The sequence below is a fragment of the Galdieria sulphuraria genome (assembly GCF_000341285.1).
Source record: "Galdieria sulphuraria unplaced genomic scaffold scaf_25, whole genome shotgun sequence".
In the NCBI taxonomy this organism is placed as follows: Eukaryota; Rhodophyta; class Bangiophyceae; order Galdieriales; family Galdieriaceae; genus Galdieria; species Galdieria sulphuraria.
The window spans coordinates 50,828-66,194 of NW_005178450.1; the positions used below are offsets into that span (position 1 = coordinate 50,828).

The 15,367-nt window shown below is 39.4% G+C and overlaps 10 protein-coding genes across 10 annotated transcripts; 4 read left to right on the plus strand and 6 right to left on the minus strand.

The window, feature by feature from the left end:
- On the plus strand, positions 1 to 1,144 carry Gasu_31950 (ubiquitin carboxyl-terminal hydrolase; the record flags this gene model as incomplete). The annotated part of the gene is made up of 1 exon (XM_005705829.1): positions 1 to 1,144. The coding sequence occupies one exon, from the start codon at positions 41 to 43 to the stop codon at positions 1,076 to 1,078; it is 1,038 nt and encodes a 345-aa protein (XP_005705886.1). The 3' UTR covers positions 1,079 to 1,144.
- Positions 1,145 to 1,148: 4 nt separating this feature from the next.
- On the minus strand, positions 1,149 to 3,173 carry Gasu_31960 (uncharacterized protein). Its single transcript, XM_005705830.1, has 2 exons — positions 1,235 to 3,173; positions 1,149 to 1,184 (listed from the first exon to the last, which is right to left on the minus strand). Exons 1-2 carry the CDS (start codon positions 3,145 to 3,147, stop codon positions 1,172 to 1,174), a joined length of 1,926 nt encoding a protein of 641 aa, XP_005705887.1. The 5' UTR covers positions 3,148 to 3,173; the 3' UTR covers positions 1,149 to 1,171.
- A 515-nt stretch (positions 3,174 to 3,688) lies between these two features.
- Positions 3,689 to 6,853, minus strand: Gasu_31970 (AAA-type ATPase). Its single transcript, XM_005705831.1, has one exon. It carries the CDS (start codon positions 6,837 to 6,839, stop codon positions 3,726 to 3,728), a length of 3,114 nt encoding a protein of 1,037 aa, XP_005705888.1. The 5' UTR covers positions 6,840 to 6,853; the 3' UTR covers positions 3,689 to 3,725.
- Positions 6,854 to 6,863: 10 nt separating this feature from the next.
- Positions 6,864 to 7,564, plus strand: Gasu_31980 (uncharacterized protein). Its single transcript, XM_005705832.1, has 3 exons — positions 6,864 to 6,994; positions 7,047 to 7,090; positions 7,148 to 7,564. Exons 1-3 carry the CDS (start codon positions 6,898 to 6,900, stop codon positions 7,484 to 7,486), a joined length of 480 nt encoding a protein of 159 aa, XP_005705889.1. The 5' UTR covers positions 6,864 to 6,897; the 3' UTR covers positions 7,487 to 7,564.
- A 1-nt stretch (position 7,565) lies between these two features.
- Positions 7,566 to 9,153, minus strand: Gasu_31990 (tyrosyl-tRNA synthetase). Its single transcript, XM_005705833.1, has one exon. It carries the CDS (start codon positions 9,051 to 9,053, stop codon positions 7,884 to 7,886), a length of 1,170 nt encoding a protein of 389 aa, XP_005705890.1. The 5' UTR covers positions 9,054 to 9,153; the 3' UTR covers positions 7,566 to 7,883.
- A 25-nt stretch (positions 9,154 to 9,178) lies between these two features.
- Positions 9,179 to 10,523, minus strand: Gasu_32000 (peptidylprolyl isomerase). Its single transcript, XM_005705834.1, has 5 exons — positions 10,434 to 10,523; positions 10,329 to 10,383; positions 10,126 to 10,275; positions 9,999 to 10,071; positions 9,179 to 9,941 (listed from the first exon to the last, which is right to left on the minus strand). The coding sequence occupies exons 1-5, from the start codon at positions 10,469 to 10,471 to the stop codon at positions 9,343 to 9,345; spliced, it is 915 nt and encodes a 304-aa protein (XP_005705891.1). The 5' UTR covers positions 10,472 to 10,523; the 3' UTR covers positions 9,179 to 9,342.
- A 630-nt stretch (positions 10,524 to 11,153) lies between these two features.
- Positions 11,154 to 12,404, plus strand: Gasu_32010 (protein phosphatase). The gene is made up of 2 exons (XM_005705835.1): positions 11,154 to 11,917; positions 11,972 to 12,404. The coding sequence occupies exons 1-2, from the start codon at positions 11,254 to 11,256 to the stop codon at positions 12,307 to 12,309; spliced, it is 1,002 nt and encodes a 333-aa protein (XP_005705892.1). The 5' UTR covers positions 11,154 to 11,253; the 3' UTR covers positions 12,310 to 12,404.
- A 49-nt stretch (positions 12,405 to 12,453) lies between these two features.
- Gasu_32020 (uncharacterized protein) lies at positions 12,454 to 13,374 on the plus strand. Its single transcript, XM_005705836.1, has 3 exons — positions 12,454 to 12,665; positions 12,718 to 12,994; positions 13,046 to 13,374. The coding sequence occupies exons 1-3, from the start codon at positions 12,548 to 12,550 to the stop codon at positions 13,266 to 13,268; spliced, it is 618 nt and encodes a 205-aa protein (XP_005705893.1). The 5' UTR covers positions 12,454 to 12,547; the 3' UTR covers positions 13,269 to 13,374.
- Positions 13,375 to 13,378: 4 nt separating this feature from the next.
- Positions 13,379 to 14,013, minus strand: Gasu_32030 (uncharacterized protein). Its single transcript, XM_005705837.1, has 3 exons — positions 13,846 to 14,013; positions 13,617 to 13,793; positions 13,379 to 13,568 (listed from the first exon to the last, which is right to left on the minus strand). Exons 1-3 carry the CDS (start codon positions 13,951 to 13,953, stop codon positions 13,530 to 13,532), a joined length of 324 nt encoding a protein of 107 aa, XP_005705894.1. The 5' UTR covers positions 13,954 to 14,013; the 3' UTR covers positions 13,379 to 13,529.
- Positions 14,014 to 14,023: 10 nt separating this feature from the next.
- On the minus strand, positions 14,024 to 15,363 carry Gasu_32040 (uncharacterized protein). The gene is made up of 3 exons (XM_005705838.1): positions 14,617 to 15,363; positions 14,374 to 14,565; positions 14,024 to 14,305 (listed from the first exon to the last, which is right to left on the minus strand). The coding sequence occupies exons 1-3, from the start codon at positions 14,722 to 14,724 to the stop codon at positions 14,255 to 14,257; spliced, it is 351 nt and encodes a 116-aa protein (XP_005705895.1). The 5' UTR covers positions 14,725 to 15,363; the 3' UTR covers positions 14,024 to 14,254.
- Positions 15,364 to 15,367: the final 4 nt, after the last annotated feature.

The following is a 15,367-nucleotide window of genomic DNA, read 5'->3' on the forward strand; positions in this document are numbered from 1 at the left end:
CTGTGTTCAGTTGCTTGCGGCGTTGACAGAAGAGGAAGTGATGGTGAACCGATTCATAGAAAGAGGTGGTTTACATGTTCTCTTTTCGAAAAATGTTATAAGATGGATTGCCGTGAAGGAGTCAGATGAGTCCAATTCGTTGCAAGTATCTTCATCATTGTTCAGTTTTCGAGGACTGGTAAGAAATCTTGTGCAGGATGCCCAAGTTTTAGAAGATGGAATGAAAGATTCCATTCGATATATTTTGAAGTCACGTTCTTTGGTCAACCCTAGCTTTCTGATTGTTCATTCGTTGCCCATGATTGCCAAGAATCCTGTCGTTTATTTGAAAGCATTGGCAAGAATGACTAGCGTGAAGAAAGTGGGCAATGGCTACAAGTTGGAATTATCTCAGACAGCAACTACACAAGATGCTTTGCAATTCCGTGATACCTATTCCATTTCTTTTCGATTGAGACAAGTATTGCAACATTTGTGGGAATTGTTGGAGCCGAAGAATCAAGTGGATGAAGAAGAGTGGGATAAGACTTGGGCTCACAAGTACGATTGGAGTGTCGAAGCAGTTCATCCAGCGTGTTGTAAAACAATGTTTTATGTATTACATGATTTGGTGGATACTTTTCCTTGTGTAGCTCAAGCGGTAATTGTTTTAAGTCAACACAAAACACCTTCCTGGATTGCAACGATCATTGAACATTATATCGGTTGGAATAGAAAGGAAGCATCTACTGGAAGTGTAGGATATGCAGCCAGTTTGTTTCTGTTATCGTTGTTGGATCGAGAAGAAGAAGCAATCGTTGCACAAATGGTGGAAGTTGTGGGTCATTGGTTATTTAAAGAGATGCAACATCCAAGAGTGGAGAAAGTAGCGGGTATTTGTCGTTTGGTGAGTGCAGTTCAACGTTTGAAAGTGCGATATAAGTTGATATCCGATGGGTTTACCGATATTTTGTTGCTGTTATTGGAAAAGTTTTCACGAGAGCACTCGACGAGAAGAATGGATGAAGAGATAGAAATGATCGTTCATTGTTTGCAGTTGTTGGGAGAAAGTTCCATTTCGATGCATGCAGAAAGTTGAAATAAAATGAGAAAATCATGTGGATCATGTTTCACACAAATAGAGCTTTAAGCCTTTTTCAGTCGTCGTTTCCATGAAAGAAATAAATTCTTATTAGGCAATGTCTCTGCGGATGATGAATGGTCATCATCGCTCGTCGACTGAAAATGAACCAACCTTGATAATATGGATACACTATGATGATGCTTCGAAGGATCATCATCCTTTCTCGTCGGTTGATGACCAGGTTTCGATAAAAACGACTCGGTAGAAGCTTCCTTTACCTTGTGTTGTGGCATCGATAGACAATATTGCTTGATGGATTCCCGAGTAGAAGATTTCCATCGACGACAAACATAATAATGAACGGGGATAACACCTTCACGAATAATACCCCATTGTTTTAAATGTTTTGTAAAACTTGTAGCTGTCACTTTGGTTCCTGGCTGGAGAGTCAATGCAACATGGACTCGATCGTTGACCAGGAAACTTTTCACTTTGTCAATGGAGGGAATGAGTTGTAATAGGAAATCGATTTCTGCCAAACTAAATGTGGATTTTCCAACTCGAAAATATTGAGGTTCATCATCATCATATTTCCACGGCAAATGTAAACTTGAATCTCTTTTGGCATGAATAGGTAAAGGTAACTTCACGATAGAAGACGATGGGCAACTTACAAGTTGTGAAGACAAAGTGTCTAAAGTGGGTGGTACTATAGGAAGCGAAGTGGCTTTCAATCCAGTCGAAGGAGGTTCTGAGGAATCCATGGTGAGAACTTGGTTTTCTTCTTCGCGAATATCATTGCAGAGTTTTCTACTTTCCTCTAATTGTCGATATGATTGCAATGTTTCTATGGGTTGTAAATGACCAACGTGGTTGCGCTTTACTATCCATCCGGTTTTCATGTACAATATGGAATCATTCAAATGGCAGTGGTCAGTCAAGGAATCTTTAGATAGGATATCTCCAGATATCCACATTTCGCCTTGTTCTGATTCGATATCGCGGGAATCGGGGTTAACTAATAAGACTTGAATGTTTTCAAATGGTTGTCCGATTTCCCAATATTCATATTCATTTTCTATTGTTGCAACAGTCTCCACGAGATATTGAAAGGTTAACCTCAATGATGATATCAATCCAACGATGAGGAAAAGAGGACACGATAACGAATGACGAATGGTAAACAAAGATTGCATTTGAGACCTTACAAAAGGACTCGAAGAGAGACACCAAACACACTTCAACTGATTGTAGATATTAACAGCTTTGGGATGCGTCAACAAACTTGATAATTCAGGCAACGGTGCTGCTAACCAAGTAATACCAAAGGAAGTAGCTTGGTTGATCACAGACTCTGGATGAAGGATTGTTTCCCGAGCTATCAGTATGGGACAACCGTTGGTAAGAGCCACCAATACATTAGTTATGAGCATATGAACAGAGACTGGATGACCAACCAGACATACAATATCATCGGATTGCGGTCCATGAGATGAGGAAACCATATGAATTGCCAAGCAAATTTGTTCATGAGTAAAGGAAACTATTTCATTGGAAAACGTTTCTTCCATTTGGTCCACCAAAGCAAGATAATTGGGTTCAATCTTATAATGTCGTTCTTCAAATGACATTGTCTTCAACTCGTGCAACTCCATTTTTGTACCCTCGTTGATGGTCTGTTTCACTCGGATAACATGTAATTCAAGTTCTGAAGCTATTTTATGCCCCATCATGGATACTTGACTACCATCTTTGTTCGAAAAAAGGATGGTTTTCAAGTTGCGAGTAAGAATAATCGACTTGAGTTCTTCTTCGCTACAATTCAAAGGTATAGGATGTACAACAACACCCACCCAAACACAAGATAAAAACATAATGATATAGTCCAGTTCATCTTCCACATAAAGTGCCACAGATATCCCTGGAGTGAACCCAGCTAACCTCAACAAGGCAGCGTTTTGTTCAATCTCCCTATGCAAGTCGGAATGGGATAACTTTCGTTGATGTGCACCGTTTGAAATAACTGCCAATTTGGAAGCATATTCGGCTCTAGGAAGTTGTCGAAGAGACTGCAGTAGTGGCATAGTTTAACAAGTCATCAGAAAATCCACAAAAATCCATATCTTTTGGGAAAATCTTAGTTGTAGTAGGATGGGACATTCTCACGTGTCCTTTGGTACAGGGATTTTTTATGACACGTATTATTCTGTGCCAAGTAATCGAATAATGTTCCTTTAACGGAAGAATAGGAAGTGTCTGTTATAGGTATTGTTTACCTCCCACAATTCCTATTATATTCAATATGAATATTGGGTACAAATAATAATCTTCATCAATATGAAACAACGTGCTTGTTGGATTTCTCCGAGGCCTATCAAAAGGATATAGAGACTTTTATAAATTTGATGAAGCAATAATAGCATCACTATTCTCCTATCAATGATGATAAAAGACTGAAGTGAGCAGTTGGTCAAAATTTTTGGTTAAAGATTGGAACACTTACATTGCTTCTTTTTGTATACTCTTCCTTACTCAATCTTTCTGGAATCATCCCTCGATGGCTTTCCATCCTATCGCATTCTCGTAGACAGGATTACAGATAATCAACGAGATTCCTCTATGAAAACTTGGCATCACTGTTCACTCAAAGACATCCAAATCATTACTGCAAGGCAACTCGGGCCTTGTGACTTCCATGCATAGCGCTTCCATCCTTTCGTGTCATTTTCTTAGCAATACGTGCATATTTCTCTCTTTCTTGGATGCTCAAAGATGCCACGCTTTCTCTCAACGAATCCTTCAAGTCTTGATCTATTCCATCACCCACAACATCCTCTTCTTGCTCAGTCTCCACATGATTTACATGCAAATTCCTTTTCAATCGTTTCAAATGAGCATTGGATACAATTGACCGCAAATCAGCACCTGTGTAACCTTCCGTTGTTCTGGCAAAATACTCCAAATCTATTTTCTCAGATAATGAATTTAATAAAATGGAAAAAATTTCCTTCCTTTCTTCCATCGTTGGTATATCCAATTGTATCCATTTATCCAATCTACCAGGCCTTAGTAAAGCAGAATCCACAAGATCTGGTCTACTTGTTGCTGCGATAACGAAAACTCCTTTTTGAAGAGGTTCAACTCCATCCAATTCTGCCAACAACGAATTGACCACTCTATCCGAAACACCAGTAGAGTCACTGCCACGTTGTGGAGCCAAACTTTCCAATTCATCGAAAAACAAAATACAAGGTGCTAAAGAAGCTGCTCTATGAAAACATGAACGAACAGCAGCTTCACTGGCACCAATATATTTGTTCAACAATTCTGGACCTTTCACGGTGATCATGCGAAGATGGAACTGTTTGGCAGCGGCTCGAACAAGTAAAGTTTTTCCGCAACCTGGAGGGCCATAGATCAAAGCACCAGAGGCCAATCGAATAGGAGCTGAAGCAAATAATTTCGAATATTTCAGTGGCAACTCTAAAATGTCTTTAATGAGTTCCTTTGCTTGATATAAACCACCGATTTGACTGAAATCCTTAGCTTCCGACTCCTCTTCGTGGCTACTAGAAGCTTGACCCATAAATGCAACAGGTTTAAAGCCATTTAATGCTTTGGTTACGACTTCTTCTGTGATGATGCAATTTGTATCGGCAAACAAAATTAGTCGACGAACCAATCGCTGGAGATCTTTTATCGAACAACCATCTAAAGCACCTTGCAAATGCTCCCAAACAAATGATTCTATTTGCATATCTTTCAACTCTTCTTTGAGTATTGCCATTTTATCTTCCATAGTTAAAGAATCTAAGGTAAAGGTTTCTGCAAACAAACCAGCCTGTAAAAATTTTGTGGGATAGTTGATCAACGGTTGCTTGGAAACAAACAATATTGCGATTCCACCTAAATAAAAACATGCTTCGATATACTCGATTACCAATGCTTCTAGGCTCTCCTTACAAACATCCCTTTCTTCAGGTGAATTTTGGGAGGAATGACAAAACATTTCTTGGCTATCAAAGAAAATAATCAAAGAGGGTCGACAACGATAAGCCAACGTAAATGTATCACGGATTCGATTGCAGGTTTGATTCCAAGGCTCTCCAGCATGGATATTCAGGTGCAAAGATATAACTTGAACAGGATTAGGTAAGCGTTGAACAAATTTCCTTTCCAACTTGGCAACCAAGAAAGTACTTCCATAACCTGATGGACAATGAAAAAAGTGACAACAAGCTGGTTTTACGTCAAACGGAGGAGCAATGGTATCCAAATGATGCTCTTGTAACACATAAGGATCATAATATGAAAAAATAGGCGATAAATGGTCGTATAGACACTTCAATATTTCTTGCGGAGCTTCTCCTATCACCTTCATTTGGTCTAAATACAAAACTCTTTTTGAGATAAGTTTCATTTGTTCCAAAGCAGACAGCCATTTGGAAGGCAAAGTTGCTCGATGAATGACTACATCTTGGCAGCTACGAATATCAAGGCGGTAATGAACCAAAGAAAAGTAACTATTAGATTCTTGCAATATATCATTAGATGACTTTATGCTCTTTGGCGACTCTTCAACATCACTTTTGGGATGCCACGGTTCATCATGCTTAGAAATAGGGAGTTCTTCTTCTAGTCGATGTTCATCAAAACATAAAAGAGCTTGTGCAGTTATTTGTGAGTGAGGATTGGATATCCATATACGATTCGTACAAAGTAAATGTTCAGAATGAATGCTAGACAAAGCATCTTTCAACCACTGACGACTGCCTTCTTCATTCATATCAAGTCCTTTGTTATCCATGAAAGTGTATAAAAGTATACTTTTCGGGGTACGAGTCTTGTCTTCTTTCACAGGAAGTGCAAATGCTCTCGAGCCATTTCTAAATCCAACAACTACTGCTTGATAAAAATGCAACATGACATGAGACAAAGGAACCGAAGAATCCAAACTGACGCGTGATATTACGTGAGCCTCTGAGTCTGTTAACTGTAAAAAGTCACCTTCACCAAGTTGTAGTGTATGGGCTGTCTTAGGATGCATGAGAACGCCATAATAATATCTTTCGTCGTAAGTGTATAAAATGCGAAATATACGGGATCTACTTTTAGAGTCCCTTGTATTCAGGCCTTTTGTTGTAGTTTTCTTTGTGTCGGAGGAACCATGACTTTCCAGAGGCAACGAAGATGGAGGTTCTACTTGAAGTATACTATCGTACTCTAACAAACTACAAGCACTTCTTGGTAAGACGTCTGTAACTACCAATAGTACTTGTGTATTTCCACTAAGTCTTATGGGAATAGTTTGACCCAGTGAAACCAACCTCACTTGATTAAGCAATACCTCTTCAAGATAGTCCCTATGTAACGCTACAAGACTCCAGTCCTCATCACTGACAGTCTGTAGAAAAACTCGTGTGGCCTTTTGACAATCCTTTGGCGCCACTGGCTCCACTTGAACTATTTGGTCCTCTTCTAGCTGCAATACTTCGGCCAGTAGTGAGCCTACTTCAAAAGTCTGCAACTGAGAGCTAGAACTGCCACTCCATGCAACATATGCGACTCTTATTCCTTTACTGTGGTTGTTGTCTCCACTGCGAGAAAAAAGACCTCCTTGAAAACTTTGACTGACGTTCCAAGATATCTTCAAAGGTATTACAATAGGTTCTAAATCCACAGCCTTGGAATTTAAAAGTGGAGCTACCAAATTACGAGGAAGACTAACAAAGGTCTCTGCATCTTTTTCCTTTGATATATGAACCCTTAGTTGCATCAACTGAAATTTGAAACCCAAAAGCCAAAGGAATCTAACATCAACATTCTGATATTGAATGACTTGGTTGACTTGCATTTATTTATTTTATTGTATTATTCTGCTTTTAAGTATTTACGTTTTATTCATAAGAGGAAATCGTCATAGAAAAAAAGGTGACTATATACAACCATTCAGAAGGTTCTCAAAGGTGGAGTTGCGTTGTAGGTTCAAATAGCGTTTCTTCTTTTGCAGATTACAACAGACAAGTGGTATAGGCTTTCCTTTCAACTTGAGAAATAGTCCAATCTGAACGTATAAAATACAAGGTTTCAAAGAAGAATTCTGTAAAGTGGTGGTTTCTGTATCCCTGTTGTTTAAGTAGCGTTGTTTGCGTCTTTTGGAAAGAGATTTCTCCTGGAATGGAGGCCATTGACTCTTGGTGGTCTCGACCATTTTTCGTTTGGTTTCATTATTTGACTTCGCTTCTTTGCTGGTTAAGTTGTGTTCTTTCAAGTCCCGGAGTTGTTATGAAGGAGACTGATGTGTCGCAATATGATATAGCGATAGTTCAACACACCTCAAAAGAATATTGTTTCATTTGTCAGGTTCCGAAAGCTCCTGGTTCAAAACACTGTTACTTTTGTAATGTATGTGTTCCAAGGTAAGAACACACAGAGTCTTTTTTATTCAGTCTATCATAATTAGTTGGGATCATCACTGCCTATGGGTTCGTAATTGTATCGGTCCTCATAATATTCATTTCTTTTCGGCATTTTTGATACATTGTGCTTGGATGTGGTTACAGGGAGCTTATATTTGTAGTTGTATTGCTATTCAATGGACTCCTTTGGAAGATAATATTGGAAAACCATCGTTTATTGCTTATTGGGTTGAGGTCGTAAACAACCAGTTCCAATTGGCATTGTATGCTACGCTACTTTATATAGGCGGACTAGTATTTCTCGTCTACGGTGGTTATTATTTGTTTCTCACGTATTGTAGCAAGAAAACTAAGAAGAGAACACATAAGTGATGATGTTGCAAGATTGACTCTTTAGGGTTCTATCGAGTAGCTCGGTATTTTCGAACCTTTTCTAGTAACGCTTTGGCATCCTTATCCTGTTCAAAATGACTTCTCACTGGTTCCAACAGTGCATTGATACTCTTCGCAAGTGCCGGTTTCAAATCATTGGGATGCAACCTTCCATTTTCATAATCTTTATGCAGCTCTACAACAGATCGGTATGTGACGGGACCTCCATTCTCTTCACTCCTATCAACTGAAAACTCTCCATTCCGTTCTAGTATCAAATACTGCACATATTCTAGACAGGGATTGCCTTGCACTTGTTCTGGAGGACAAAACGCTCGTTTTATCTTTCTATTCACATCTTGTTCCGAGTCTTCCATAAATATTGCAGAGTCGGGATCTGATTTACTCATCTTTTCTTGTCCTTGTTTCAAACCTGGTAACATATGGTGCGATAAAATAATAGGCTTGAACTTTTTCTTAGGCTTGATATCATCACAATATTCTCTTGCAAGCATATTAACTTTCCGCTGGTCCATTCCAAGTTGACATATATCAGCTTTGAGAAAGAAAATATCCGCACATTGCATACAAGGATAGAATATTTGTGCAGCTGATAACTCATCGGTATCATTTCTACCCATGATTTGTGAACAACGAACAATACGAGGTAACTTGTTAACTCTTGCAATATCCATCACTCGCATCCAATATTCATTGGGTTTCCTGTTGATTTCTTCCGAAGCCCAAAGAAACTCCACTCGAGTCATATCCATTCCACAGGCTTTCCAAACTTGTATAAAATACTCACCAACCGTTTGAATTTTCTTGAGATCTCCTCCTAATTTGTTATTCAACTGCGCAAACCAATCAGCTATCCAAAACTTGAAGGTACATCCTGCAGAAGTAAGTTTGTTCACATTGATAGCCTTTTGAATCCCTTGTGCTATATGCATTCTACCCGAAGGTTCAAAACCATCATAACAAATGATTTCCGACGAGCCTCTTCCACATAAAAGTTGCCACAGTTCGTCTTCCTGGATGCACTCTTCTCCGACGGAGCGAATCAGTTCAAACCGTTCCTTCAAGGTCTTACCGTTGACGAGAGGATCCTTGTGAACAGGCATATCCAAATCCAACCGAGTACTTTCCGTAGCTTTCGTTATTTCTTCAACTTCCTTGTCGAACTTTGGACTTTCCATTGCTTGTGCAACAGCAATTCTTCGAATTACGATTCACGAGAAAACCATGCAAAGATTTTTGATAAAAAGAAAAATGCAATGCTTATGAATGACGACGATAAATAGCGCCATTATTGGATTTGTCTAGGAATGTCAAACTATGAAAGAAAATTCCTTTAATGGCAAGCACTCAAATGGTTATAGTCATTATGCTCAATTGCACCCAATACTACTACCTTCCTATTTTCGTTGAAAGCAAATTACATGAAACTATGCAAAAAAGTGATTAGACTGAGAAGCAACTCTCCCTCTAATCAAATGGCAAAAGGGAACCAAATAGAAAATGTTGAATGACAGGAAACTTGTTCCATACTTCCGCTTGATACATTTTCAACAGGCCTTGATTGGCTTTAGGCCAGCCACCCGTTATGCAACTGATATCATACAGATATGGTGAGTGTTCAGCAAAAGGTCCGCTTTTCACTTGTTTAATGAAGTGAATGGCTCCAATATATAAATAGTCATCTTTGTACAGTTCCACTACTTGATCATTTAATACTGAACGCGGTGTGATCTCAGGATGTGAATACAACTGCGAGGAGCCCCACAAAAACGGCAAAAATGCATAATCGTCTAAACCCCAAACACCATGGCTACCTGCAGGTTCCAATTTGTATACCGTTTGTAGTTTGCGAGTTACTTTCAAATAGGTTCCAAACACTTGAAATACTAGAGCAGCTGCATCGGATTCCGAAGAAGCACCAATTTTCTTGAGACAAAGCATAAAAGCCAGAAAAGTTGCCTCGTGGCCACTACCATAGTCAATTCTCTGAGAGTTGCCAAAGCTATCTTCTAAATAGGGTGCCAACTCTACAATACTTGGATGCAATTGCGGTGGCAAGACTTGTTCTAACAACCCATTTCAATACAACTCTACAAAAAAAAAGTGTCGTCACACTATCTCACCCAATAAATTCCTACTGTTTTCCACTAAACGCTTGTGCCAAGTCCTGAAAGCAGCATTACCAAAACGCATGGGCTACATGTACCCGGATAAGAATAAACTAGACATAACTCTTGGCACAAAAGTTACCTGTTCTATGGGAGGAATATCATCTATCCAGTCTGAAAGCCGGTTTAACTGCTCCACAAGGGACTGTACTACGGAAGATTGAGGAACAGCGGCGGTGGTTTTCTTGTCTCGGACAGCTTCGTTTAAAGCAAGAATAAAGTTCCAAATATCCTGATAAGAAGGCCTTGAGCTCTCTCTATTGATGACAACCTATCGTAGACAACCTGAAAAGTAGAAGACTTCAAAAATTTCTCAAGATCCCTTTGGCAGTTTATTTTCCTTCAAAATCTGCGTCAATTTATCCTTTACTGTGTCCAGGAAATACATACTTGGAAGGTATCACATATGGGTCAACATGTTCCGACATATTGATGTTGACTATCCTCCCCAATCTCACAAATTTTCACGAAGCACAATGGATTGGACAAGGGACAGCATACTTACTAGTGAGACTGGCAACTAGATGGCTTCTATTCCATTTTGAGAGAGAGAGAAAAAGAAAGTTAGAATGCACATGTAGCAAAAGAATGAATTCTCTACTAAAATACAAAGATGCCCATTACCAATATCCCAGTAACAGAAGCCATCTTTATTAGGTGACCTGTTATCAGCAATGCAGAATTGTCATTCTCAATTGCATTTCCTTGAATAAACGTCCATTCTACCCATGCATATATTTATATATATAAGTATATATACATATTCAAAGGCTCTGCGACTGCTTAAAAATTTCTCAATTAAAGGCAAACCAAAAGTCTGTTGATAATCTGGTTTATATTGAAGTTCCAACTTCGACAAAAATTTGAATACGTTCAACTCTCTGTATCGAATGCTCTTATCCAAATGATTCTTTCATATTATTTACTTCCCTGTTCTACTCCTCTCCAGGTCTATCGCGAAAAATATGAATATGAAGGTCACTGGATGAGACTACAGTTGCGAAACCTTGGTTAAAACGTATTTTAACATGAAACAACCAATTGTTTTCATAGATGTTCACAAGATATTGCCATGTATCCACATAAGTCAATTGGGAGTATCTCAAAGCCGCTTTTCCTGCTGGAAACATTCCATTTGGGATTGGGCAAAGGAAAGACAAAAGTGGTTGAGCTGTGAACTTGGGGAGACCTTTGCCAAGAGTTTAAAAAGATGACAACTTTGGACTACAGTATCCCGTCCAACACGTTCACAGGGCCTCCTTCTACTCTGCATACAGGTACTATAAAGCTGGAGAACGAAGAAGTGGAACGTTATTTATCCCAACTGCTTACAGAGTCTTGCAAACCCCTGGCGGAAGAGGAAGTCAAGAAACTCTGTGACAAAGCTCGAGAGTTTTTTATTGAAGAGTCCAACGTGCAGCCCGTTAGTTGCCCAGTAACTGTTTGTGGTGATATCCACGGGCAGTTTCATGATCTCTTGGAACTATTTAAAATTGGCGGTAACTGTCCAGAAACGAACTATCTTTTCTTGGGAGACTATGTAGATAGAGGATATTACTCTGTAGAAGCAGTAACTGCTCTTGTTTGTTTGAAAATTCGTTATCCACACCGTATCACTATTTTGAGAGGTAATCACGAAAGTAGGCAGATAACTCAGGTTTACGGGTTTTATGACGAGTGTCTTCGGAAATATGGGAATGCTAATGTTTGGAAATATTTTACGGACCTGTTCGATTATATGCCACTAACTGCTCTTATTGAAGGGACTATATTCTGTCTGCACGGTGGTCTTTCTCCTTCTATTGACACTTTAGACCAAGTACGTGCACTTGATCGTGTGCAAGAAGTACCTCATGAGGGACCAATGTGTGATCGTACGTATATTACTCTTGTATGCCGTATTATTTTTTATTCTAAAATATTTTTAGTTTTATGGTCTGATCCTGATGATCGCTGCGGATGGGGAATATCACCGCGTGGCGCTGGTTATACATTTGGCCAAGACATTTCAGAGCAGTTTAATAGGACCAATAACTTGGCCCTCATCGCTCGAGCTCATCAATTAGTTATGGAGGGCTACAATTGGTGTCATTCACAAAATGTAGTTACTATATTTAGTGCTCCCAATTATTGTTATCGTTGTGGTAATCAAGCCGGCATTATGGAGCTTGATGAATATCAGCAATATACCTTTTTACAGTTTGACCCTGCACCTCGTCGTGGAGAAGCTCAAGTGACGCGGCGTACTCCTGATTACTTTTTATAGTTTTATTCTATTTTCTTTTTTTTCGTGGAATGCCATAAAGCAGTCTTTTGAAGGAATTGGGCCCTCCCCGTATTTCCACCACAATTGAGTGTTCTAGAAAATCAATTCTTTTTTCTCATTTCCGGCCTTTGCCATTATCGAAAAGAGGAAATCACTGTTTCCGGAAGGGATTCGTTATTTTTGGTTGGGGGACAATTAGTTCGTCGTAACTGGCGAGTAGGTTCAACGAATAACCAATATGTCGTTTATCTTTCGGGGAATCAGAGGTCTAGCAAATCCTCGTTGTGGACAACCTGTTGATTTGCCTACCGGAATAATGTACAGCCTGAAGCAAATGTCATACATTGTGCAGTTTGGTAATTCGAGTTTTCTTCATTCCCTTCCGTTCCTGACCCTATAGTGTTGTAGCATTTTCAGTGGTTGTTATAGCAATGTTTTCACAAGTGAGATTTTACCTCTACCGTCACTTTAAGTGTTCTTTCGGTGGCCATTGGGATTACGCCACGAACAGTGAAGTTTCTGGTCCCGCTGGTTATTGCCGTTACTTTATTGCACTGGGGAGTATATCCATCGTATTATTAGCTTTGATTGCTGCCGCCACGTTTGGAACTTTGTACTTTGAAGTGCCCATGGACTATGTGTTTTATGGAGAATGGGGAGTCAATGCCTTTTTGTTTATTTGGTGGTAAGTTACACACGTTTGGCGTTGACTTGACCTATTTATTTTGTGTACAAGGGTTATCGGTGCTGCCATTATTACTGCTCGACGACCTTCAGATGAGTTGATGCAACAACAGAACAACTTGCGCGAAGTTGTAGTTTCCATTGGATTTGCTTGGACTATATTCTTTTTAACGATGTCCAATATTGTGTTTAGCGTGGGAATATATTTCCAACGCAAAGCAGTTCTTTTGGAAAGGGAAGAAGCGGAAAAGGAAGCTCGAAAGAGGAAGAAGTGAGAAGGACCACTTGCCACATTTGTGTTTTTGTGTTTGTGTGATATCTGTTTTTGCTCGAATATCCGTATCAATAAACTGCTTGAATAACTAGTCAATTGTTGCATACAAGAATTCTGTAATAGACAGAAACAATTGGTGTCTATACTTTTATATTAAAGAAACGATAAATTTTAGCAAAATATACAGTCAACACACGAAATTGTAATTTTTTCTAAGTTTTTTTCCAGTCTCAACCTGAGTACACTTGATCTTCTCTCCTAATTAAGAGGAGGCAGCAGCGGCACCAGGCCTCTCCGCGTTCTATTCAAGGGTAAACGACTCTTTCTCTCTCAAAAACCACCAACTTACTGTCTTATTCAAGCTTCTTCGTTGCTGCAATTCCTCAGCGTCCATGGTTTCTTGGCTCTTTCTGTCAGGATAGTATCCTTCACCCATGGACCTCCAAGAGGATAAATCCTGAGAACTGTTGCCTTGCTTTGTTGTTTTCACAAACTGCCCCGACTGTCTAGCCTTTTTGGTTACTTCCTAGAAACAAAAGGTTCAATGGAGCCACCACTACTTTCGTAATACTACGTACTTCTTTGCCGGGATTCGGGGGGCAACCATCACCAACCCACTTTAACCATGCTTCAAAACCATAGTGGGAAACACCTTTCGAGTCAACATAATGTTGGACAATACACATTTTTTCAACAAACGACAAGCACACGAAAAACGAGCTCCAACAAAAACGTTACAACCCCAAATCAGATTGGGTTTGGATTTGTCTATTTATAGCTCAAGGAAGAATTACGATCAGCCAATGAAATTTCATTTCGGTTTGTACACTGTGGACAAATTGGATTTCTCAACATGCTTCTTTATCAACTGTGTAGTATTTATTCTGTAATAGCAATTGTAGTATCTCTACGACGGAATATATCTAGTTATTACTAGTTGTTTTCATCTTACGAAATATCAACTCTTGTTCACCACTTTTCTCAATTTCAGACATTGCCATCTTCTTGATTGATCAACAATTGTTGCCGTTCGGTTTCCTATTAACGTAAATATATAGATAAATGTCAAACCCCAAAAAAAGAGGACAAGATTTACAAAAACTCACGGTTTTACTGAGACTTCTCCGTTGTTCCAGTTCCACCGCGTCCGTAGTTTCTTGGCTTTTCCTTCCAGGATAATAGTCTTCTGCCATAACACGCCACGCATGGAGGTCGGTACTGGAAGCTCTTTGTTGTGAAGTATTGGAGGAAGAAGGTCGTCCAAACTGGTTTGACTTTCGACTCCGACGTAATATTTCCTATTCACACAAGTTCAGCTGCGGTAACTAGTACACTACAGATGATTTTACTTCTTGACTAGGGTTTTTAGGACAACCTGCTAATAACCATCTCCAAAAAGCGTCGAAACCATAATAAGAAACACCATTTTCATCGATATAGTGGTGAACCAAACACATTTGACAAAATTATCCATCGGTGTGTGATCCTTCCTATATATACAGTTTACGTCATTTATCACCTACATAGATTGAAACTGTGAATATGAAACCTTTGCCTATGTTATTCTTCAAAATGATGGACTCAGACATCAATGCATACTAGAAGGATCGGACACGTGTATGGCACGTGCCTAAATGATCGATTTTCTTCGAAAGAGAAAGAAAGTAGAAGAGGAGAACGAAGAGAGAGAGAGAGAGAGATGGGTGGGGGGACTGAGTGGTGGGACCGTTGATGATAGTTGATCTTGTAGCTACTTTCTTATCAAGGATTGTAACTTGACCCTACAGATACAAGAAATAAAGTATATTGTGTAGTATGGATCATACGAGTCTCGTTGTTCGGGAGGCTCTAAAGTCGGCACACTTGCGCAAAAGAAAGGCAACCAACGAGAGTTCCCTCAAGACCCCTCAAAACGAGTTTTCAGCTCCAATGAACGGCGATTTTCCTTGGTTGAAAGGTACAGCAGAAACACGAGGTAGTTTGGGACCTTGTGAATCCAGTTCAAGTAACTTCTATTGCCATCCAAAAAGTGCTTTGCACAGTGGTTCAACTAGTTTGCAGTCACCGTTTTCGTTGGAGACAAAGTCAAACTCCTCTTCT